The 26,104-nt window shown below is 34.8% G+C and overlaps 1 protein-coding gene across 1 annotated transcript in view; it reads right to left on the reverse strand.

Annotated features, from left to right (window-relative positions):
* The window catches only part of DOK6 (docking protein 6), a 230,531-nt gene that overhangs the window by 91,151 nt on the left and 113,276 nt on the right, over positions 1-26,104 (reverse strand). The window contains exon 4 of the mRNA XM_085220706.1: positions 4,290-4,409. Coding sequence (XP_085076832.1) covers positions 4,290-4,409 — 120 coding nt within the window. The remainder of the gene's footprint in view (positions 1-4,289; positions 4,410-26,104) is intronic.

A 26,104-nucleotide genomic window follows, 5' to 3' on the forward strand; every position in this document is an offset into this window, starting at 1 on the left:
GTTCATTTGGATAACACCTTTCTAATTGCATCCCTTTATAAAGAATGAAAATACAATGCCACAACAGAATTTGAGGGGGGGTGGAATTTAAAAAAAAATCATTGACATGGACAAGTTCTAGAGTTAATGACAAGACAGACAAAAACACTAAAAAGAGATTTGTTTCTGTTCTTAGATTTGGGGGCATATTATGAATGCTTGCACATGTATTGAGATCTGGAAAACAACTTTGCACTTCTACATGAAGACACCACTCTACATGCACCTTCTCTTTCCCTGTCAGTAGCTTTAGAACCTTAAGCAATATGAAAGGCATGTGTAAGAATCGTGGCATAAAAGACTACTTGTAGTCATTGTTATTAGAGTTCAGCTGAGTCCAGACTTTCTTTTCTGGAGTTATTACTGAGTATTAGTATTTGTCCTATCATTGAACATACAGCTGCACTCCTACTATTTTAAGTTCATTATCTAAGTGAAATCATGTAGTCTCCATTGCTTTTGATTTAAGTTTATATTCCCATTCTTAATAAAATAATCTAAATAGATATTCACAAACAGTAAGAAACTACATCTGCTGTGTGAAAAAATAAATAAATGAATAAATAAATAAATAAACAGGACCAAGGTTGCTGTTTTAGGGATGAGGAACACAGAAAAATGCCATGGATTAGCAGGAAACAAATAGGTACAATAAAAGCCTCAGAAAACAGGAAGGTGGAAGATGATGTTATCCTGCAAGACTGAGGCTGAACAGTCACAATCAGCATCAGCATTACAATCCTCCTCCCTCTAGAATACATAACGTTCAGGGATGTAAAATTGTTGGAGAGTAAGAGAAACTTCACTTCAGATCTCAATTGTATTAGAAACTGGGTATCACTGCAAACTAACCATCCATTGGTTTTGAGCCTTGGATATAAAAATAAAACAACATAGGGGTCATTTTATACAGTTTACACAGTAATGCTTGTGGTAATATTTGAAGGAATAACAGAGCTGAAACAGTGAGAAGCTCTCTGATACTGATGTGTTTTGCACAAGTATCACTTAGAAGTCTTCTCTGTTCTTCCCAGAGTAGTATCTAGAATTGTCTCCTCTAAGCAGTGGATATCTACAGTCTGGCTTTTGTACATTCCATCATCACAGAACTGCTTGCTGCTAGAGGGTCAAGCAACAGTGCAGTCCTAGTAAAAGAGATCTCACTGGCACCTGCTGAACAACCCAAAATTATAAAAGAATTAATCTGTTTCAGTCACTTTGCTGCAATGTATCTTACTCCCAGGTGACAGAAATATGTAAACAATGTATGGCAGTTCACCCATGACATCTGCACACGAAACACCAATTTTGCCAGTCCTTGAAACAAACTGTTTTACAAACCATACTGTTGCATCTATCACCAAAAAAAAAAAAAAAAAAAAAAAAAAAAAAAAAAAAAAAAAATCACCTTAGGGGAGCTACAAGAATGTAGAGAAGGACAAACAAGCTTAGGTGTAGCTTTTTTAGGGATGTGGTTTAGTGGTTTGATGGTAGGTGACAGTTGGACTAGATGACCTTTGAGGTTTTTTCCAACCTTAATGATTCTATGATTCTATGAAAAAGAGATGTTAGACAAATCACAAGAAAACACATGATTTATTGCAAACCTTGCAAAGTAAATGGGCCGGTTGGAGGGCCATATACTTAGTTTTACCGTCTAAAACAGAGATCTACACAACAGAAAACTTACTCTTTTCTCAAGAGGTAGCCAAGTTACTCTATCTTTTCACTGAATACCCTTAGGAGGTCCTGCTACGTATTATGCAAATGTCCTCTAAAGGACAGGAGTGGGTAAGTACTTGGACAGATGAAGAACAGAATGTATTAAAAACAACATTTCTAGGACAAAGTAAAGTAGTTATGAAACAAAACCACTTCTTCTGGTTAGTTCTTTTCTGATCCAAGAAGTATCAGATTGCAAACACTTTAAAAAATCTTTAAGGCAAGGAAACCATTTAAGAAAGACAGTGGGATGGGATTAACACCTACTCTGCTGGGATTAATGATGTTAACACCCTGTCATATCATAGAGATATAAGCAGTACATTATAACACTATTACTCAATTGCTTTTAGCCCTTAAAATGTCAAAGAAAATCTAAAATTGTAAACCTACTGATACTGTAGTCTCACAGAGAATGCAATCTGTGGACTTGGTATACTTGGACAGATGAAGAACATAACATATTAAAAATATTAGGATGAAGTAAACTATATGCAGAACACATATGAATAAAAATGAGGAAATTGTGCAAGAAAATAAACTTGAAATTTTTATTAGAGCTCACCAAATGATTTTACCCTTCTATTAGTCACCTTTTTTATAAAACTGTCATGCAGAGAACAACACTGAAGTTTGCAAAATAAGATAACTACAATGAGCTGAAGTCACTGTTCCAGTTGACTGGCTTTACCTAAGGAATCCCTAATAAAAGCTCCTATAGCACCCAAGTGAAAAAAAAAAAAAAAAAATAGACTTCTTACCATTTTTTTCCTTTCAAATTGACTAAAAGACACTTCCAAACCAGAATTTACTTTACATCCAGAACAAGACAACTAAGGAGACAACGTTGAATTTCAAACATGCTTATTAAAAAGTCAAGTTGTGCATCAAGAGGATGAAGGATGGAAGCAGATAGGTATCTAATGTAACTAATGTAACTAATGGTTTAGTAGAACATGTTCTTCAAATATTGGATGATATGTGTAATGAAAATAATGAAAATACAGTTAATTATGCCCTCCATGCATTCTTATTCATGTGAGATGCAGAAAAAATACATGCTTTGCTTCTTTGTTTTCTTTCATTTACTTACACAGAACAATGAAGATGCTAATTATGTTCATATATGCTGCTTGGGAGTATAGCAATTAATTCTACACTGAAGGAATTGAATCAAGACTAGACTACACAATAGAACTAATCTTTGTCTTTTGGATGTCATGTGTATAGCTGAATCTTTCCCTTCAAAGGACAAGATGGAATAGAGTATTTACTATCAAGGTCTGAAAGCTGCTAGACACTACATGATTTCACTGCATAAACAGCTTACGGATTTTCCCTGCTAATTCATGAAGTAACTTCACCTGCTCACATAGTTCTCTCTTCAGTGGTATGCATAAAAGTCTTACATCTATAGCCTACAAGCATACAGCAGATAGGATACTTTGAGTGGTATCTGATCATAATCACTTTCCTACAACATTAGTAGTTTTTCCTTTTATAATTCCATGACAGCTTGATACAAGTGGAAAGTTAAAACAAGACAAAAATTAAATTCCATGTCAGACTGTGGAAACAATTTCACAAACATTTGAACTTCCTTTAAATTGCAAAAGAACAATAACTGATGTTTGAACAGAATTTCTTGAGGATATTTTTGTATACTTTATGTTATTAAGTTCAGTGATGTCTGGAATCTGATAAGAAATTAATAAAATATAATTGACATAGTGCTATTCATTCTGTAGTCTAATTACGTCATTTTATTTATAACGATAGTTGGCTTGTTTCGTTATGAACACTGAGTTTGTTTTATTACTTTGTTAAAAGCTATTGGATTTTATAAAAGCATCAATATAGTAATAATTATTGAATGCTGTAATTTAGGGAGGAATGAATGAGCACATTTTGGTTTTGCCCTCATGTTCATTAATTGGAACTAAGTGACAGGAAAATCACAGATTTTCTTTTGTTATTGGATATTCCATCCACTAGCAACTTTTCTGGACATGTATCTAAATTTATGCTCCAAAGACTTAAAAGCTTGACTTAGTGCTGACTAGAATATTCCATTGTCCGTTCTACCTGTAACTGACAACGGATGTAGATTTTTCATTATTCCAAACAGGTGTGAGTTTAAAGCAGGCATGAGTTTTCCGGTCCAAGATGCTGTTGAAATGTTCATTGTTGTCTTTTAAAGGCTGTGGAACAACATCTACTGTTTTTTTCCACTGCATAAAGTCCATTGTTTCACAACCAGAAAGGTCACTGCCATCCACAGTGAACACATGAAGTCACTATATGTGTGCTATCTGGTATAGAATTTAATCATATTTATTTGTAGAAAAACAAACAAACCAACAAACAAAAAACCGATGATGAAGCATTGAAAAGACATTTAAATGCTTAGTTACTAATGAATTACTTTTAGGTAAAAGGAAAAATCCATACAACTACACAAACACTAGCAAAGATAACATGGGACATAAGCTAATATCTCATATAAGAGCAATTACAAAGTTACTTACCATTTTGTTCTCTCTGGACTCCAGCAGCAAGCAAATCTGGTTCTCCAAGACTTATATCATTAAGCCTAGTTCCTAGACACTCCATGCAAAGATGTTTGCACCATTCTTCTGCCTCTAGTTCTGGAAAGATAATAAAAATGTTTAAGTTATAATGTTGACGGTTTACTCAAAAATGGCAAAAAATAACTACCTTCTCACAAACTACTTTGAGTTATTAGCATAAAGTTCCACATCTCTTTCTTAATCGTGATTTAGGAACCTATGAGTTTAGAATATTAGGACTAAATTTCTCATTTTTGAATTTGGGAATAGGAAGTGGAGTTAACATAAAAGAGAAAGAATAAGTGAATTTTCAAGGCAGCATCTTTCTAGAAAGCTTGCTTGAAATATAATGCAATTTAGAAAAACTTTAGATATAATATCTGAAATAGCATTTGCTGCTCTTTAGCTAAATCTGAACTATTGAAAGACCTTTTTTGAAAAGAGTCTAGAGTATTATTCTAGGACCTAAGGAAATGACTGCAATAGGAAGTGCTTCAAAAACAAATTTTTCATCTTTGCTGTATGAATGCCTATGCCTGTCAAGTTAGTCAGAATAAGGAATTTTTTCAGTTCGGCTCAACTACTCCTGGTCTCGTAGCAACTTGTTCATTAGTTGGAACTTCTATATAAAAATTCAAATCTTCCTTTTCCTTTCTGAGTCTTCCTTGCATCACAATGATCTACATCTCAGTGCTCCCTATCTGCCAGTCTACCAAAATGTGAACTCCCCCTGAGACATTACAATAGCTCCTCTGCACTCCCAGCCTCACGCTATCCACTTCCAAATTTGATGTCACAAAATCTCTGGCATTGGCCAAACAAATGTCTTAAACTGGCGTTCACACAGTGTGAAACCACAGTTAATAGGAATTACACATATAAGCTGACTGCCTTCTAATACAGAGCAGATTTCACCTAAGGGAAACTTTCTGGAGAGCAGGCTGGGCACAAGGCCCAAAATGAACACCCATTGTCATAATCTATATCTGATTGTTCTTAGGACTCGTTGACTTAATGTAAGAGATTATTCTTTTACATCAAAGCATCAAATTCTTGTCTCAAAGCTTCCTGGGGACACAGATGAACAAGTCCAAGCAAGTCCTGGGCAAGGGTTGAGAAATCCTTTGTCTGAGGGACATAGATGGACAAGGCCAGGGGCAACGAGAGGGAGAGATAAACTGCAGCTTAATGGCCGTGAAGCGGTCTTTCGTGTGGGCTTATCTTGAGGAAGATGGCCACCTCAGGAGGTGCTGCACATGACTTACCCAAGTGTCCAGGAATGCCACAATGGCAGAAGGATAAAAACGGGACCTACAACAATGAGGTTGAGGTTTTCTGGCAACAGATTCCTCATGAAGAAGAAGAGGTTTCTGCCATGAGAAGCCTCATGACCTGCCTCTCTCCCTCCTGGACTTTGCTCTACGCTCTACCAGCATGCTGAAGAAGAACAAAGGTCTGCCATCAGATTCCTCACTACAGAATTCCTGCATGCTGACGGACTCTCCTGGGTCTGCTACCTGAGTCCTGCTGCTTCCTCCCCGATTGGCTCCGCGACTTCTTCCTGCTACCTGCTTGCTGCCCAAGGCTAACTACTCTGCTGCTCTCCCTCCCTGCTTTTGCCTCGGACCTTCGAAACGTGGTGCAACGGGATCACTGCTGGATCCTGGTGGTGACTATCCCCACTTTACGGGATTCTTGCTTGTTTCCTATCTTTTCTATCGCCCTCCTTCCCCCCTTCCCCGTCTCCCTGATTAGGATTTATAATAAACTGGTTGGAACACATTTGAACCGTTGTTTCTTAATCTCACACCGGGTATGTTACATTAAAAGAACCTCCTCTCCGTCCTATAAATTGGAGTGAGATATTTCAGTCATCTAGAAATTCCATTAAAATGCCATGTTTTTTGTTGTTGTTGTTGTTGTTGTTTTTAATTATTATTCCTATTTTTGGGGACATCTGGAAAATACTTGGTGACAATATCTCCAATGCAGCGCTGAAATTTGATCAGACACAAAAACCAACAGTGCATGCATTCCTTGAAGCATCTGGTGATGATGACTCACAGTAATTAGCACAAATCTATACTGAAGCAAAATCTTTCCATGTCTAATTGCTACAGTCTTTGAATTATTGCCTGGCTAGACAAGGGCAGAAACCTTTGCCAAAAAAGAAAGAGAGACAGGTCTTTCTTCCAGGTCCCCAAGATAAACTTGGATAAATTGTTTTATTCTGGGCCTTGACTAATCCAGACATTGATTGTTCCTAAATTATTTTGTCAGCTGATGGAGTTTCTTGACAGAAAGCTCAAATGACAGAGCCTGTTAGGAGAATTTTGAGACTAATATGGTTGCTGTCACAGAGACACAAAAAAATTTACGGGGATTCTTCAGAGAACTGCAAGTCAAGAGACTTCCCCTAGCTTTTCTCGATTTTTTTGCAGTCGTTATCTCAGCACTCAGATTCTCAAAGTTGGTCTTCTAATAATATCCTCAGCTTCTTGTGAGAAGAGACAGAAATTTATTTCGGTAGCCTCAAGATAACATTTACCTTCGTATATAAGATGAAAATATTGAGATAGCAGCATACTGCTTCTTAATACTTTTACTAAACACACAGTCTTGATGGAAATACGGAGAGAACAAGTAAATATCTCTGGACAATAAAAACTTAAGGATTGTAATAGGAATAAGATGAATTCATTTAAAAGCATAGCTCCAAAACTTATTTTCTGCTCATGCATGATGAAATCTCTCCTCCAGCTTTCCCTTCCTTCTTCCACTTTAGTTGTTTTCTTGGATATTCATATCTGCTGAACCAGAGTTGTGCCTATAAATCACACCTTCCCGTAGAGGGGGCTTCACAAGACACACTGCCATATGCTGCAAGCACAGAGATAGGGCAGGCAAATAAGTAGGCAGAGTCCCCAAGAGAAGGCTTCTGCAGACTTGCCCTGGAACTCCAGCTGCAGATAAGCACTGGAGAATCAGTTCAGAAAGGCCGGTAGCACACAGGTGCAAATCTAGTCTACTGCTCCCATGTTCCCTGTCACATGTTCATTTTTGCCTAGACTGTATTACAGAACAATGAAAATGCTGTGAGGGTGAATAACTCCATAAAAAGCCTGCATTATTTCCTGGAGGATGACCAAAATAAAATATTTTATATTTTTACTTTTTTTTCAATCTATATTTTATTTCATCGTGCCTGCACCCAGACTGAAAGGATATAATTATGAAATGAGTTAACATATACAGAACAAACTTTTCTAATTTTGCAAACATCTAATGAGAAAGAAAAATGTATTGGCATTTCCATAATTTTCACTTAATATCAGTACTCTCAAATTAAAGCAGCAAGATCTGTTTATATACATTCTCACACCACAATTCCAGCAGATTTTGGGGAAAACAAGCTATTTCTTGTGAATGTTTTTCTATTTTCACCTTCCCAGTCCACTATCCTCTCTGTAACAGCAACATCTGGATCTTGAAAGTTTGGATTCAGAAACAGCCTTTCAGATTGGCAGTTTAATTTAAGCTGCTGTTTCTTCTTTGCAAGACATTGATGATAAGATCCAGATTAACCCATTTCCCACCTGCCACACAGAAGAAACTAACTGTAAGCACTACAAGATTACAGCTGTACCTTGTAACATAGACTGTAACCTACACTGTATGGCTGCTTAACTCTGAATTTGTATCTTACAACAACTGTCATCTTAATATGACAGAGAATACAGTTTCAATGCAGAACTGAAATATCTTCACAAAGAACTGTGAGGATTTATGTATGCTGTCAGAAGCATCAACATTATCTACAAATGTGTTTGGAAGGTCAAGAGTACAAGGGTACTGTGTGAGTTAGTTTCACCTAATGCATTTTGATAGCTATTGCTTACTTGCAAAGGATTGCCTTAGACCTTTTCCTTGTCTTACATTTGAAATCTTTGGAAGCAGATGAATTACATTTCAAAGCTAAAGTCATATTTCTCCTTTCACTGAGTATATCTTTAACGTAGCTCATCATTCATCTGTAGAAAGTCTAGAATGCTTTGCGTTTCTGGGTAACAAATGAAATATTACTTATGAATTTTAAAATGTATTTATTATAATTTATAGTACATAAATTGATCAGCCAAAGTAGTAATCTTTAAGAATGACTGCTGCCATATCACTAAAGAGATATACCACTGTTAAGAAACTTATTTATTTTGATTATATGCATATATAGAAACATGAAATATTACAGTGGAATAAGGCAATACAAAACTAGCAGCAAAATTATCTTTAATGTATGTAGACTAAATTTACTGGTAGTAAATGCTGACTTTTTAGTAGCAACTGGTACTTGTCACCAAAAAAATTAGTTTCTTTTTAAGATAACTGAATTCTTGGAGTGAATGATAAGTTGTAAAATATGCTTTCACAACTATAAACAAAATCAAAATGATTGCATTTTCACCTTGCTCATAACTTATTTATGTGATGCCATTACACAAATGTCATGAGGTGTCACAAAATACAAACAGATGGGATACCTTAATTAGGCACTGGTTATTGTATAAATATTCTCGGGAGCAAGCTTTAAACTTCCTAGCTGTAAATACACACCTTGATACTGGCAATGCTTTCCTGAAATTTATCTGAGCTTCCAGGTTATACCTAAAGATATACGTCATTTCTACGTCTGTTCTCAGAGGGATAAACTGGTGTCATACATACTCCAGCCACTGACACTGTACATTTCAGCAAGCTATACCACAGGATGATGAATGCATTTGTTGATATAATATGATGCAATCTCAATGACAAAATAATATCAGCAAATTGTGTTTGAAATATAAATTTGTAATAATTAAGAACTTTTTCAGCACTTAAAGTTTAAAACAGATCACGTTACAGAACATATTCTAGGGGATGGAAGTGGTTTCATACATATTAAGTATAAACATAAGTACAAATATAAATATATTCACCATCCTCAGATATCTTTCTCCATACTTGCTAGAAGTGTGGCTGTCTTCGGTCTCCTAACTTAGAAAGCCTTTTGTTTGAGGACTAAACCCCACACTCTGTGACCCCTAGTAATATCTCATTTTTTACATTCATTTCCAGTGTTCAGATTCTGAAGTCTTAAGGAAGTTTGTCATCACCCACCATCATGGGCTGCCAGAAGAGCAGAAGAGAGGTGACCACTCTCCTGGCTCTGTTTAACTTTTGTCTTTTAGAGCAATGCCATCTCCGGATCCATAAGGTTGTGCTCTATCTCCCAGGAGAATTGCTAGCAACAGTATGGTATTGCATTGGTAAAAAGAAGAAAGGCTCAATTTATATGCGGTTTGTAAACTTCAAAAATAAGGTTGAGAAGCAGCCCACTTAAAGGACCAAACGTTTAAGTTGGAAATAACACATGCAATATAATAGGAGGATAAAAGAAACTGTCCTTACGCAGACCAAAAAAACCATAATTTCCCTAATGCAAAGCTCCTCTGTGATCTTAAAAAGTTAATTTTTTTTTGAAACATTTTCTACACAAATTGTTTGGCTTGTCTTCCCTTTAAGTTGCGCTTATAAGAAGAGCAAATCCACTTGAATATCTTTACTCTGAAAAGAAATGCAAAGTGTTTCCAGTTTGGATTAACAGGACTTAGATCCCATATTTGCTACCAAGAATGAAAGATGGCACAGAAAAGCCACGTGTATCACTTTTTGTCTCCTAAAAATCACCTAACTTTAATTAGAAGTTAATAGGAAAAAAAATCAAATACCCACAGGACCACTGTGCTACTTAACTGAGCCATATTCAATATACACAGCAACTTCATTTCTATGTGACTACTTTTTTATCGTTACTCAGAAGTATATGTACGTATATTACCTGTTTTGAGTAACAACATACACTACTGATTAATGTTGTAATGCATGAATGACCCAAATTTTTATAATAATAGATAGGAAGTAATGAAGGCAACAGAAGTTCTATTAAGTGTAAAATAACAGAAAATTAATCTGTATGTAAACTAAAAATTTGCTTCTCATTTAGGTAGGAACAAAGATAGTGGGCTGCAACTCTGAAAGCAAAATATTTATTAAAATTATTTTTTCATTGGGCAATTATACTTGAAGATCTGAGATGTGGAACTCACACACAGATCTTTTGCTTGTCTTTCAACAAATACCCCTCTGCAAACTGCTCTATGTTATCCTTGTGCTGTGATTCTTGAATCTTTAACCTGCAGTAGTTTCATTTATTACATAAGTGCATATAACTAAGGGAAAAAGTAAAATGAAGGTTTATGAAGGAAAATCACATATATTGTTCAAGTTTATTAATTTACAGAAAATGTATTATTCTGGCTGTGAAAAAATAAACTTTAAGTAAATATGACAACTGCCTTTGAAAGAAAATTATATAATTTATTTTGCCTTTGCCACTTTTTTTCTTTAACTACCCTAAGACATATTTAAGTACTTCAGGTATTTAAATATGTGCATAGTATTGAACATACCAGCAGTTTTATGGCACACCTACCTTCCTCTGTTCAGTCCCAGAAAAATTTTGTTTATGGAAATATCAAACAATGCAGTGACCAACCCAAATGAATAATTACAGAACACGAGCTTGCATTATTTTGTAACTTTAAACAGTGGTATATTTTCCTAATGCTTTTTTTTTTTTTTTTTTTTTTTTTTTTTTTAACTGGGTGAAGACACAGTCTAAGAGCTATACAAAAAGAAGCTTTTATTCTCCTACCATTTCTTCTTTAAAAAATGTTTTGGCATGAGGGTAAAAGAAATGTATTGATATTTCTGCTAACAATCATCAAAACATATATGGAGCTCTACAAGATTCATCACAGATAGGGTTCCGCAAATTTTATTCTGTGCAGCTATCTCTGTTTGCAAATGGCCAGCAATGTGTCCTGGTAGTTCCCCAGCTATGTGAAAACTGACATTTTCCTGAAAATTTCATTTCTGAAAGTCTGATCAAGGGGATTAGGCAGCACCCAGACACCACACTATACCATCTTTAATATAAATACCAATTGTACTATGTGAATGCCTTTGAAGGCATGAACGGTATTTAAAAAATTTATCATATTGATGTTACCTTCCATTAAGCTATTTCCCTAAAGTGCACTTTATTTATATATAATATCTACATTCTTACTTACACTGCTCCTTTCCAGTGCACACACATGAATCAGACAAGGAAAGCATGCCACTCATTACACAAGCTGCTGGGTATATGACACAGGGGATATCATCTCCCCTTAAGTCAGGCCCAGAATAAGTCTTCTGAGAGCACTTCTGTGCAGCAAAAAATCACTGACACCATAACAATATGAAACCACATACAATATACGTGCTTTGTGTATTAAAAGCATTCATCAAATGCTTTTTAAAGAGTTCTGCCTACTAACTGCAAGACTAGCTAATATGCCAGCATCATCACAATGGCTCTGGGACTGCAAGAGTCCATGCACAGTGACAGCAAAGGAAATACTCCAGGAGAAAGAGTATCCTTGTCTCAAACTCAGAAATACCACACACAGTTGACTAGTAGACTGTAAGCAAAGTTACAACAGTAGGAAACAATGAAATGTTGCTTGGGAACATGATTTCCATACCAAAAACAAACAAACAAACAAACAAACAAACAAACAAACAAAAACTTTCTTGCTCAATTGTTACAAAAATGTAAATGTATAAGAAAATGAAGAGATACAGTTAATTGCTTACAGTTAATAAGTGATTTCCTCTGCTCAATGCTAGTACTAATGTAGCTGTTTTCCTCCTATTCCTGTTTATTATTATTATTTATTTTTATTTTTCCTCTTCAGCTATATAGCTATTTTCTGTTCTGAAATAAAGTGAACATCACTTTATTCAGTGATTAGTCCTACAGAAACAAACGATGGCATTGCAAAAATAAAATGCCATCACAATTAATTAGTCCTTGAGGTTAGATTTCTAGGTACCTTTACAGATTGGGTATATTACTTCACAGTGTGGACCATAAATATTTATCAAGCATTAGTATGGCGAACAGTACAACAGCGAGCTGACAGAGCATCATTACTTGAAAATATCCCTGGCAACCTTTGCTCTCAATTCAAGTTTGCTTTCAAATGCAAACTAAGAATCATGAAAATCTGCCTGAACGAAGAGGAAACATTTGCATTGGGACTGAAACTAACAGGCCAGCTACAAGAACCTGGCAGGGGAATTTGACAGTTCCCCAGGATTGTCAATTCATACCTGTTTCAATAGTTATTAATGTCAAATGACAATGGCATGAAAGTAAAATAACCTCAGGCAGCTTGTCTGTAGTGGGAATGTCAAAAACACCGTCAGTCAAGTGTCCAAAAAGGATCTGTCATCACAAACATAACATGCAGAGGATGCTATCACATCAACTTATGCAGCTACCCTGTGACTGGCAGTCAGCAATGGCATTTTTCTGGTTTAAAACTTCATACTGTTTCAAATCTAGTTTACTCTACAATACTTTTATTTCACTTGGGAAAATTAAAGGATCCTTTTCTTAAATATGTGGAAAATCTGAAGTATCCTTGTCAAGTATTCATGTTACATCCAGTAAGAGAAACTATACCCAAAGAAACTATTAGAAGTTCTAAGGTTTGTTTCACTAGTTTTTATACTTTTTTAAATATTCAGTCTTACATTTGAAGTAGTGACAAATTTTACTGATTGAAAACTAGAAATTCTGTTTGATAAGTTAAATAATTCTAGTAGTATAATTTTCACACACAAAATCAAGGTGGTAATGACTTGTTTCCACATAGGTGAGAAAAAACATGCACCACCATCACTACATGGTTCATTGCTTTTATATCTTTGACCACACAATTTTTACTCCAGCCATCTGAGCATCTTCTGCATTAACTCAGTAGGAAGATGATTAGTAGACTAGGAAGTCTTTGGAATCTCTCTGACTAACTGATATTACTGAAGCAAAAATAATTGCTTTGAATGCTGAGATTTATTAAACACTGTTCCATTTTGGCTAGGCACAGTGAATTCAGTGTTGGTGCTGCATCCTTCCAATGTTGCAAAGACTCTCCTGCATGGTGCTATATGCTACTTTTGAAATACCAGCAAAGCCACTAAGAGAATCTTTTTTTTTTTCCTTTTTTTTTCTTCCTTTGTCTGTGCTTCAATTTTTTTGATCCAAGAAAAAGAATATTTTGCCCAAAACCCTAAAACCAATGATGTGAAGAAGTGACTCTTTGCTATTATTGGACTTGATAACCAGGATTTTAAGACACTGGAAGTGCAAAGAAACTGATTTACAGCAAATGTGATCAACTTCTGACCAATATTACATACAAGATCATAACACAGTGTTCTACTTGACTTTAAATTGCATAAAATTTTACTCTCAGACAAAACTAAATATTAGCAGGAGAGAACTCTGTGTCTTCTGTTTTATTCCTGGAAGACTTTAATGGGGTACTATTGGAAAAAAAAAAAAAAAAAAAAGCACCTGCCAAGGCTCTTTACTAGAGCATGTCCTTGAGTGCCACATCCACACATCTTTTAAATACCTCCAGGGATGAAGACTCCACCACTTCCCTGGGCAGCCTGTTCCAGCTGATACTGACGCTCCTGACTTTATTTTTAAAACTGCCAGAATTTTAATCTCTCTCCAAATATTAGGCATACTAATATACGACTGAGGGGAAAAAGTTGGTAAAACTGTCAGACCCTAGCCTATTTATTTATTTATATTGTTATTGTCAAGTTTTCAAAGAAGGGAAAATAATGAATATCACAAAGTCTGGCTCTGAGTCACCCAATCTGGTATTTGGTTACAAAGAGTAAGAATGTCCTGGGCTGTATGAGGCAATCTTTCACTTGAGAAGAGCTAATTTTCCAGGTGCTGATGGGAAGCTTGAAGAAGCTGGAGTGTTGTACTGTGGGTGCTATGTTTTACTGTTATTGCTTGTGGTAAGACTGTCAATAGACATTCTTTACTCGTGTTAGGAATCAGCACACTAATTTGCTTTCTTTATCTTATAAGCTAGATTTAAGAAGACAAAAGACAGACTTTCCTCACCATCACAGAATGCCTGTTATTAGCACAAATGCTTTTCTTCCTTTTCTTTTTTAACCTACAGGATTTGAATCAGAACAACTTGCTTTGTTTATTAACCAATTCTTCACATGTTGCTTACTTTCATTTTACAACTTCTGCTCATCTTTTATTCTCAGAATGAAATGGATCCCTACTATTCATACACCTAAATATAATTTCAATTGAAACAAGTTTTATGAAAACAGGACACTGAGAACATTCACATTTTCCCAGTCAGACAAAGCCTACTGCAAATATAAGGCTTTTAAAAAACCCCTGTATTTAAGTCACCAGTCTAGAATTCTGATTTTCAACATACATCACTGATATCTTTACCAACATAATCCTAAGTAAGACATACAGTTGCCTTGAGAGGAAGCATTCTGCTTTAAAATGATACTCAGAACACCAACTTTCATGAAGATAGTTTTCTTTACTTCTTTAAATTTCAATTAAAGACATCTAAGATTCAGTACAAAAAAAACCAAAAAAAAAACAAACAAAACAAACAAACAACAACAACAACAAAAACACAAAAAAAGCCACCCAGGAAATAGACCATATTCAATTGTTTGACATTTTCCTCCAAGAAAATCGGAGTAAGTTCTGATGAATTTAACCTCAGACACCATGAGTAAATAATATGAAACTTCAAGAACTCTGTGATGAATCATGGCTTAAGGCCATGAGACACACTGATGAAAGGGTAAACAACTTATCATAAAAGGATAAAGAATGCTTAAATTTAATATTATGAACAATATAAAATGAGAACTGGGCAGAAAGCATACAGTTTAGATTTGTAAATTGAGGATGCCGGTGACAGTGAAAAACAGTATCTGAAGATAAAATTGTAATTTATGCACACTGGTGACCAATCTCCCACTTACAGCTCAGTTGTGAACCGATTCATAAGCACAAACAGTAGTGTAGGACAAGGGATAGACTTCATTTCTCTCCTTTATGGAGAGAACAGATGGGTGGCCAAGATTCAAACACTAGCAAAGTGTCTACTTGCTTAGACCACAAATAAATAACCTCCTTGGGATCTCCCATAACTTAAACTAAATTCAAAGACAGTTCTCCCTGGCTGATAATTTTATAGTAGAGAAAACAAGCTGGACAAGAGATTCTTAAAGGAGTTACTAAGAGTAGTTACGAGAAAACCAAACACTGTCATTTAAAAAGGAGTTATCTAACATAGGCATGCACTCAACAAACAGGCAAAAGTCTGATATTTACACTGCAATATGTTTTCCTTACTTTCTATACTAATGCTTTTAAATGAGGATGCTTGGAATGCTACTATTCCTACTGATTGGAAACTATGCTGTACTTCTAGTTCTGCTGTTTTAAACAAAATTGCCAAAATATATCTTCTTGAAGTTGTGATATGTGAGAATAATGAATGGCTTAGTCATAAACCAATGAATCTGCCATTTATTTTTCTTTTTGTACATATATACTTTTTCCTAGATGCCATTAGTACAAGAAGAACAGCTAAGCAGCATAATTCTCTTCTTTGTAAGTCAGATAAGGGCAGGCAGACATTTATTATTCTTCACATTTTTATAATATTCACCCAAATATATCTTCGCATAGAATCCTTATAGCTTAAACACAAAGGTGGTGACTTAATTTTTAATATCAGAAAGCAATAATCAACCATGATTGCAATGGAAAGGTAGCTAACCTAACAAAACTGCACAAACGTGGCTTTCTCAGATAGTCAGCTTTAAAGAAACTGCTTGCATATTCATCTGAACGTTGCTGATTGTGTTGGGTTTGAGGCAGATGTCAAATAACTGTAGTATCATCCAAACTACACTCAAAGAAAATCTTTATTGAGGGTGCAGATTGCTTAATACAATTTTAAACTGGTTGGATTTGTGAATTTCTGATACAAATATTTTCTTTTTGTTCTATACAGTATTTTTAGCAGATGAAAGGAAAATGTCACAGTTACTCTATACTAACTCAGAGTGCATTTTAATCAAATTAGAATTGTTCATGTTAAATCCTACTATTACTTAACTCAGTGATACTTTTTAAAATTCATATTAAACCTGTTTTTCTTCTGTTTTTGAGTTGACATTATATTGCTTCACACTTGGGGCAATGGAATCTTTGGCCAGCAATCTTTATGATATGAATTTTAAAACTTGAATTCCAACAAGGATAACCATTAATAAATTTGATATTTTATGTTTAAAAAATTAAGTTGGGAGGAATTTTATTAAAGATTTTGCAGAAAGCATCCAGACTTTGCTTTCTCTTCTGTCTTCTAGTGGGGAAGAAGACAACCAGGAGTTTTTTTCTGCCTGACTCTGGTAATTTGAAACTGAAAAAAGGTAACTTTAAGTAAAAATTACTTTTGATACACAGTCAATGCTAACAAAAATAAACCTTTTCCTGATGATTCTAGACTGTAACTAAAAATTTAGCACTTTTTTGAAATCATTTAACTACTCCTTTTCCATGTTAGCTTGAAGACAACTCAGAAAATAAATATTTCAAAAGATATTTGTTTCTCATACCTTCTGAATTCTTAGCCAACTGTTTTGCTCTTAAGCAATTCTGACATCATAGGGATGAGAAAAAATGTCTATATTCAGTGAAGAAAAAGGAATGGAACAACCTCATAACCTCATATTTGACACAAATAGTCAAAATCTACTAATCTCATTTGACATGAAGCAATGGATTCTGTTTTTAAATACACCATTATGAGTTCAGTAAAGATGAGGATAACTAAAATGTAACTTAGAGAAGTATGACATGTTGTGTTTTAAATAAATGAAAAACTACAGATATATTTAAAAAACACACACAAAAAAGCCCCAAATCTAAAGCCAATGGCCAAACATGGACACGAGACACAGATCTGACATCAATACAAAGCAAGATCTTAAATTAACCACCCTTGAAGTCATGGTATTACACATGTTATTTTAGAAAGAAATCCAAAGTTGTCCACCTCTATTATTTTACTTCTAAACTTGACAAATGTATCAGTTTTCATGCCATAATAGAACTGTAATGGAGTTCATATATTGAAGCGTGAATGAGAGAAAGTTATTATAAAAGTGATAGTGAAATTTTTGAGGAAATATTGGACCTCCAGTGAGCTAGAAGGAGGGAAAATCTCTGCTTACATCTGAGAAATGCAAAATTGGCATCATCTTCTACTTCTTTAATGTGAACCTCATGAAGACACAGTTTGTATTGACAAATACATGCATAATGCTTATAAGTAAAAAAAAATAAATCTGGAATGAATTATATAATTTAGAGTTAAATGTTCGTGATTCTCCCTCAAGACATTCATTAAAGGCAGTATTAATTTATTCAGTGTTCATAACAGTCTTCGTCAAGATACAGATTCTTTTTTACTGCTGCCATCTGATTCACTCACAAAGGAAGCTAACATTAAAGATGTGTGATGATCTCAAAATGAAAATAATTTAAACATAGTAATTCAGAAAGTACTATTATTTTCATAATTTAGCAAGAACATAGGTAAAAACTGACTATCACGTAGTATGACAAAATCACACAAAGAAACACACAACTCTTCTTGTAGCTTCTTCCTAATCCCATTCAGATTTTCCAGAGCTAGATGATCATAGAATGTAAAACTAAACATTTAGAAATCAAGATATTATCCTTACATTATTGTCTTACTTTACAGAAAAACTAAAATGGTAATCTTTGGTATGAACAAGATACAGATCTGATGAAAACTCCAAACATCAGGAAGTGAAGAGCTGTTGGAAGGGTTAAGTAGGAGTTTCTTCAGTCGGTCTTAAGACACTATAAACTATGTTTACAACTAAGTTATGTTTCTACAGACTGTGAAATACTTCTCAGTCAAAAGTATGATGGAAAATCTGAAATACCATAAAGCAAAAGAACTAGTACTCAGTAGACACTGAAGTCACTCAAACATAATACAGAAAAGTTATGCATCCGAAGAATGCTGACTTGTACTTCATTTCAGATGAGCAAGGGCAGCAAGGATAGCATTTATTAATGGAAAAGCATTGATATATCCAGTAGCATATGCTGGGAACCCTACTTTCTGAATCACACAAATGTCATGGATATTGTACTACACTTGGAAAACATTCACACTGTTACTGAGCAAAACCATTTTGAAATGACATTGACTTTCGGAGTTCCTTGCATTAATTTCTCATCACTAGAGAGAATAAAAGAGAGAAAATGTCACATACTCTTCTTAATTTAACTCTCATTCTTTCAGCAGGTGATTGCAAGCTATAGCAAAGTTTAGGCACCTGTCTTTCCTAGACAGGTTTGCTTAATTATCTAGAGGTTTGTCCATTAGTACATGCAAATGTTCTTTCATTTTACATTTATTTGCCATATTCATTTTATATGCCCAGAGAAAATTCTCTAATTTGATTATTTCAATTTCTAGGTTCAGTTAAAATTATCCATAACACAGTCTAGGCAGAAAAAGCAGTTGTATAATTGACTTCATGTTTTATTTATGGAATATAAACTTAAGCTACAGGAATGATTTTATTTTTTCCCTTGAAGTTGAAATGAGAATGCTGTGCTAGTGAAACATTTGGCCAATGAAAAACTTGAAAGAAATAGACAAATTTATACTGTCATTGAAAAAGTACCATTCTGAAATGGAAATGACTTTCTTGAGTTTCTTACAGCACTCCAAAGAGTGCTTTGCAAGATATTTTACAAAGAACTTCCCATTTTTTCAAATAGGGATACCATGCATTTCTAAGGCATTGATCTTATGTGGAAGACAATTAAGTGGTCACATTGTTGGCAGCCTCAGTTCCCTTTCCCACTTCACAATTAAAAAACTGTTTCATTGTTCCGTTAGCCAACAAGTTTACTTTCTTCTAATTTATTCTGGAATATTTTTAATAATGTCCACTTTAGAAACAAATGATGCTTTAGTGGTAGATCTGTTTTTATGGATTCATCAATTTAAATTTAGAACTATGCACAATTTTAACAAGGAATTTGAGGTTATCCATTCTACAACTTTAAGTGCATGCCAGTTAGTCCTCAATGCTGCCCCATGAAGTCCATAGTCATAGTCCATTATGTTACTTAATGCTGAAGAAATTCATTGCAAAATTTAGTCCAGAAACAGATACAAGAAAGACTACGAAATGTCCTGCATTTTCAAAAAGAAATGCTTTCCAGAAACTAAATGGATCTAGATTTCCATCACTCAGAAGCAGACTAAGATTCCTCATAATTCTAATGAATATATAGCTTTCACAATAAAGCTCAAATCTTCACATGACATCAGAAGACTAATACATATCATATGTATTTCACTGAATATGAACCTCAAACTCTTAACACATGCCAGCATACTATACAAGCATGTTCTAGAAGAAAAATATGAACATAATTTAGAAGTATTTATGCTACTTTTCTGAAAAGAATTGTTGATTTTCTCTTCATCATAGCATATAAAAGAATTTAAATGGTCATTCAGTTGATTTGAACTAAGAAAAAAAAAAATCAAGTCTAAAACTTGTCTGAATGGACAGTGACCTGTCACACAAAACCATTGAACAGTAGCGCAAGTTTGATTCAACAGACATCTGCAAAACTTAGGCATATTATAAGGTTGATTCTACTTTCTGGAACATGTACAAATTGATAAAAATGATAAAAATCAAAGCCAAAAAATAAGATAATAAATTTCATGTCTTTTGAATATTTTCAGATCAATGATAACTATCTCAGCAGGAGTAAGAAAATTAATATATTTGCTACCACTGCTCACCTTATTTCACATTAATACACTAAGTTTCAAAACTCCTTGGAATTGAAGAACAGATTTAACTACTTGTCTAATGAAAATGCAACTTCAAAGACTTGTATAGTCAACCGCTTCCCTTGATTGGTATTAATTCCATTAATTAACTTCAGTTTTAACTTCAAAACAACTTGCAAGACAGCTTTAGCTGCAATTGGAATTGCTAAAAACAAAACTTGAAAAGCAGACACACTTTAGAAATTTGAAAATGAAAGCGTTTCAAGAATTGAAAGATTTATTCCTCTGTTATGTAAACACTATAAATGTAACTGAACTGCAGCTAAAGATATGTTCAGAGAGACTATATGGCAGTGAGATACTTCAGCCTGCCCTACAAGGTCCTTGGTACAATGAAGCAGATCTGAAACACTTCCACACCAATGCAGCACAAGGAACAAGCAAGAACTAGAAGCCTTGGCTCAGTCCCGGAGCTTGATGTCATTGTCCTAAGTGAAACATGGTGAGAAGAGTCCTGTGACTGGTATGCTGTGATGGATGGTTACAGGTTCTTCACAAGAGAAAGGCAGGGCAGCCAAAGAGGGAAGTGGCACTGTCTACAATGGATGGGCTAGACTGTATAGAGCTGTCAGTTGGCAATGACACAGTTGAGAGTCTCTAGGTAAGGATTAAATGACAAACAAATAAAGGATATGTCATTGAGAGTGTCTGCTATAGACCACCCAGCCAGGATGATGACATCAGTGAATTACTTTTTAAGGAACTACAAGAGACATCTAGATCAACTGCCCCTGCTCTTATAGGGGACTTCAACTTGCCAGATACTAACTGGGAACATCACTCAGCTGATTCAAATAGGTCCAGGAGATTCCTAATACAACTTGATGATAACTTCCTGGTACAGGTACTAAAGGAGTTGATGAGGCAAGGTGCCCTCTTAGATCTGTTCTTGTTAACAGAGAAGATCTCGTAGGTGAAGTGGTTATTGGTGGCAGCTTTGGCCATAGTGATCATGAAGTAGTTGAATTTAAAATCTTTGGTGACAGGAGGAAAAGTGCTACCAAAACTTCAGCCCTGGATAAGAATACTCATGAACTACCCTAGTTAATCTCCAAAACAAGATTCCTATCACATAATGCTAGACTACTCTCAGAAATTAGTCTTGATAAGATTTAAAATTGATGGATAACTGGAAAACTAGTAGTCTCACACATGGTTCAGTCTTCAGAATTGTTTTAGTTCTCATTTCTAGCTAGCAGCAAGCATTAAACTTATAAGCTCTGTAGATCACTCTAACATCAATTATGACTCTGTTTGCTCAACAGCCCATTAAGGTTTTAATGCTGATCTTAACAGTACATTGGCAATAGAATTCAAGCAACATCTCAAAATGATCTGATGGACAATGAAACAGTATTTTTTTTTTCTGTAATATGCACAGATTTGTGCACGTCTAGACTGTATATGACTTAGAATATCCCATGCTGAAAACATGGTTAAGTACATATTTAGTAGCACACACAACTTTCTGTACTCATATACACATGCTATTCTTATTAGTTTGTCCTCATTCCACGAGAAAAGTGTTCTAAAAATGTTGAAATGGTTAATCTGCTAACAGTACCATTTGCCTTACACATTGTAAGTGGCCAAATGTAATTCAAGCTGAGCAGTGACAGAGAATGAAAAATAGATCTGGTGTTTCACGTTTGGAGCAGTAAATTATCATGTTATTCATTGAACTCTCCCTAGATTCAGCCAGTCATACATCATCTGTCAATACTCCAAATTCAATCTATAAATTAATGCCATGATTTTTGTGCTGTCACTAAATGTACACTATTCTCAGGGGAGGTCAGGAACCACAGAAGTCACATTATTTTACACGATGACATATATTCACATATCCCAAGAGATCTGACCTACATTTCACATAGATGAGCAGAAGCCTTTTTATCTAAGATGTTATCTGGTTTCCACTCCAGCGTAGTCAAACTTGTGGAGGGCAGGTAGGGTATTACACCAATGATCCCAAAGGTAAACGAAACAGAAATATGCTTAGACACAATACAGACTGTCAGGTATGAATTAAATATTTGTATCTTTTATTATAGTTAAAGAAAGGGAAAATAATGGAAGAAAGGAAAGGGAAAAAAAAGGAAGTCTACCACCTGTGTACTTCTCTGTTATCTTAAAACAGAGCCAATGATATCCCTGGGAAGTATAAAGCCTGGGGAAGTATAACTACATTGGAATAGTTATAGAGGTTCTCTAGTGCTGTTTAAATCTCATTTTCACAAGAACATTTTTAATATTGTTGAATTGTAATTGAAGAACTTAGGAAGGAGTAGATTTGAAAACATAAAAATATACATTATTCTGTTTTGTTGTGTGAAGTGTTAGTCTAAGTCTAAGAAAGAAACTAAACCTGTTTCTCATGGTTATACAATAAACTTCTTAAAAGGTAAGTGTCAGTCAATTCTCTTCCAAAGCGTGTAGCACAGCAGAGGCCTCTGGAACACATTGAATAAAAGGCATAACTCAGTATGGGATGGATAAATCAAGGCAGAGAAGACAGACTTTTGTTTTACTTTCAACTATATGCCAGTATGCCATTCTTTTTTCAGTTTTAGAATTCCTTATACATTTTTGTTTAAATTCTAAACAGACAAGACAATCTACAAGTTATATTACACTACATATACACAGTGTATGTGTAGTGTATATGTATATAAACACACACAAATATACATGAGCTGCTCTGAAAGTAAAGACTCCTATTGTACTGGATGCACTGACGTAGTCTCACGTCAGAGGCAGATGTTGGTTGAACCTTCTCACCAATATTTCATTACATTTTGTTGCTGTGTGACAGGTGACATGATTCTATGATTCTAGGTGGCAGTAGAGGGGCAGTTGAACAGAATGATGCCTGGTATGGAAGTGTATGTGAAGCAGAGGGGTGCCGTTGAATTCCTTCACGTGGAAACAGCTGAAACCATTGACATTAATTGATGTTTGCTGAACGCTTATGGAGACCAAATAATGGATGTGAGCACAGTGAAGTGATCAGTAGTGCATTTCAGCAGTGCTGAATGTGACATGAAAAACAAATCATATTCTGGATGGTCATGCACAGCCGTCACACTACAAAATGAAGAGCTCTTGGAAATGCATAGCTGCTGGTGTTGTCTATGTGGAAAAACAGTGTTTTGTAGCTGAGAATTCACTCTATGTTACTGTGATCTTTGTATTTGTGGTAGTTTACATGGAAACAAATAAGAGGCATTACTTTCAGGGTGACCTATGTTATATATACATATAAATACTTATAGCTTCTTATTTCTTAGGGCAAATTACTTTCAACCTTATATTCTATCATAACTGTAAATGAACACTTATTTTTTAATTCACTTTTTTTTTATTTCAGTCTAGGACTTATTCTATATAATTCTGTGCTGTCCAATAATGAAATCACCAATTAGCTAAATGACAGTCAGAATGTCATCTCAAATGCAGTGGCTATTAAGAATTCAGTTCTATGATCACTATAATAAAATCAAGGAATTATGTCAAGGAACCTGAATAGCATGAAGAAAAAGCAACCCCAAAGAATATAATATCTCAAAGTATTTTTAAAAGTTGAAAGTCTTCTATCTTACGGAAAGCTAGTAAGAAATGTCTTTGCTTTATGCAGAATGACAAATACTTAGTATGAGTTGTTCTGTGAACACCAGAGAGGTTGTTAACATGCATGTTTAAAAGGTATTTTAAATATGAAGGTATTGAATTGTAATCCCTTTTCCAGTCCCATGTGTCATTTCACAACTTGAGTCTCACATGTAAGAACGCATTAAAAAACAATGCAGGAAAGGATTTACTTTCTGTGTTATACAAAATAGTCTGTGATTTGAATGAATGGGTATGTTGCTTTGTTTTGTTTTCAGGAGGAAGACATTCTGGACTTACTCCTGTTTCAGATAATAATTAGTCTATTCATATGTAGTTTGGAAAGCCAACTGTGCAATTTCTCTGATGAATACCAACACACGGCTACAGGATATAAGCATCTACATAAATCACTAGATCAGATCATACATGTGGATGAATAAGAAGAAATTTTTCTCTATTTTGATTTTTTTTTGACAAATTTCACATTTCTTACCGATAATAGCAATTGCAAATACACGCTATAGCCTTATGCATGAATATTTTAAAGGAGGCAGATTCTATATGTGTATATATATATATATACACATATTAAATAAATAATACCTATAGAAGTTCTCTGCCTTAGATTTGTTACTAGGCTTTATCACATTCATCTGCCACTCAGCTAATTAAGTCTCACTTCCATGCCTTCTGCAAACTACTACTAAGATCTCAACATATGATACATTTTAATGTAAAAACTCATTGAGATTTCCAGATGGCCTCCAGAAGTACTTGTATTCTTGTGCTCAACAGGTCAATAAAAAGCAAGTAAAAGCAAGACGTACTTATATTGAGGGATATATAGCATGGAAGGTATGTTAAAAATAGATAGTGCCTTATTGCTTTACTTAGTATTTACGTGTTAAGATGCAAATTTGGACGTTATCAATCAAGATTAAAACTGTTCAATCATTGAAATTCATTTATGCCATGAATATTATAAAGGATAAAATAGTATTTCCTTATCTTTCCTTCATAAGACTGGCAATTATTTACGATACAGTACATTTATGAAATTCCCTAAAAATCTGAAAAAGAGATTAGGAAGAAAGAAGAAATCCTGTTTTATATGAATGCATGTAGTAATACTGCCATATTTGAATTTTAAGGTAAACAGCCAAAGGTCAAAAAGAACTTCTTTTTCTTGTTGTCCAAATATTAGACTGTGTTGTTAGACAGCATTTTTATGGGCTTGTGCCAGTACACTTGTACGGACTTTGTTCTGTTATAAAACATAGAGTCTGTAGTTACTGCAAGGTTCTTTAAATGTTTAGCATTAGGAGAAAAAAAATTATGAACTCTAAACACATGCCAAACTTCTGGGGCAGAGGCTTGAGATATTGACATATATGTACTAGTCTCTCTAAAATTCAGCTGAATGTGCACTATCTACAAGATGAAGCTGAAATCTGCTTTCTTTCTCCTGTCTGCATTTGCTCATCTTCTGCAGAAAGGAAGATTTTTTTGTACTCTTTCACTCTCAAGGAGTCCTACACACTCTAACATGCATGAATTGCTATTATTTTAGCTATCTTGCTTAACTTTTGTTCCTATGGGAACAGTTTAAATTCAAATCCTTCTTAGCTGAACTGTGATAAGGAGAGCACTTACAGTATCTACACTTCAATATATTTGCCTAGGAAGAAAGAATTAACACAGAACTACTCCACTTACCTAGATCCATAGTGTTAAATATTAGTAAAGAGTGTCCAGGCAGATTTACAGTAAGTGAACAGCAAGTGTAACCAATGCACATCATATCTGTGTATGTATTAAACCTTTACTGAAAGAAGGAAAAATTTTCAGCTTCCTTCAAAGCCTGATTTGCCATAATGTAGTCCCACCCGAAGCTTAACTTTTCTAATCTCTGCGGCTAGAGATAGCACAATTTTCTTCTCATTTTGTCACAATCTCCACATGTGCTCCTGCAATACCTTATTCCCTCCATGTCCCACATTTGCTTAACAGACAGGGAACGCAGTATTGACTACAGCTTAAAGAAAACTATGTGGGAGAAGTGGGAGAAGTCCTGATGGGATGAAAATCATTTTGTGCATCCCATGCTTTCAAATTTAACTGCTGGCAATTCTTCAGAAGCATTTGAGCTTCTTTTCTCTCTCTTTTGTTGTTGTTGTTTAACACTTATTAGCACTAGAACTATGTTTGCACCTT

Source organism: Meleagris gallopavo, chromosome 3 (assembly GCF_905368555.1).
Source record: "Meleagris gallopavo chromosome 3, MGAL_WU_HG_1.1, whole genome shotgun sequence".
NCBI lineage: Eukaryota > Metazoa > Chordata > Aves > Galliformes > Phasianidae > Meleagris > Meleagris gallopavo.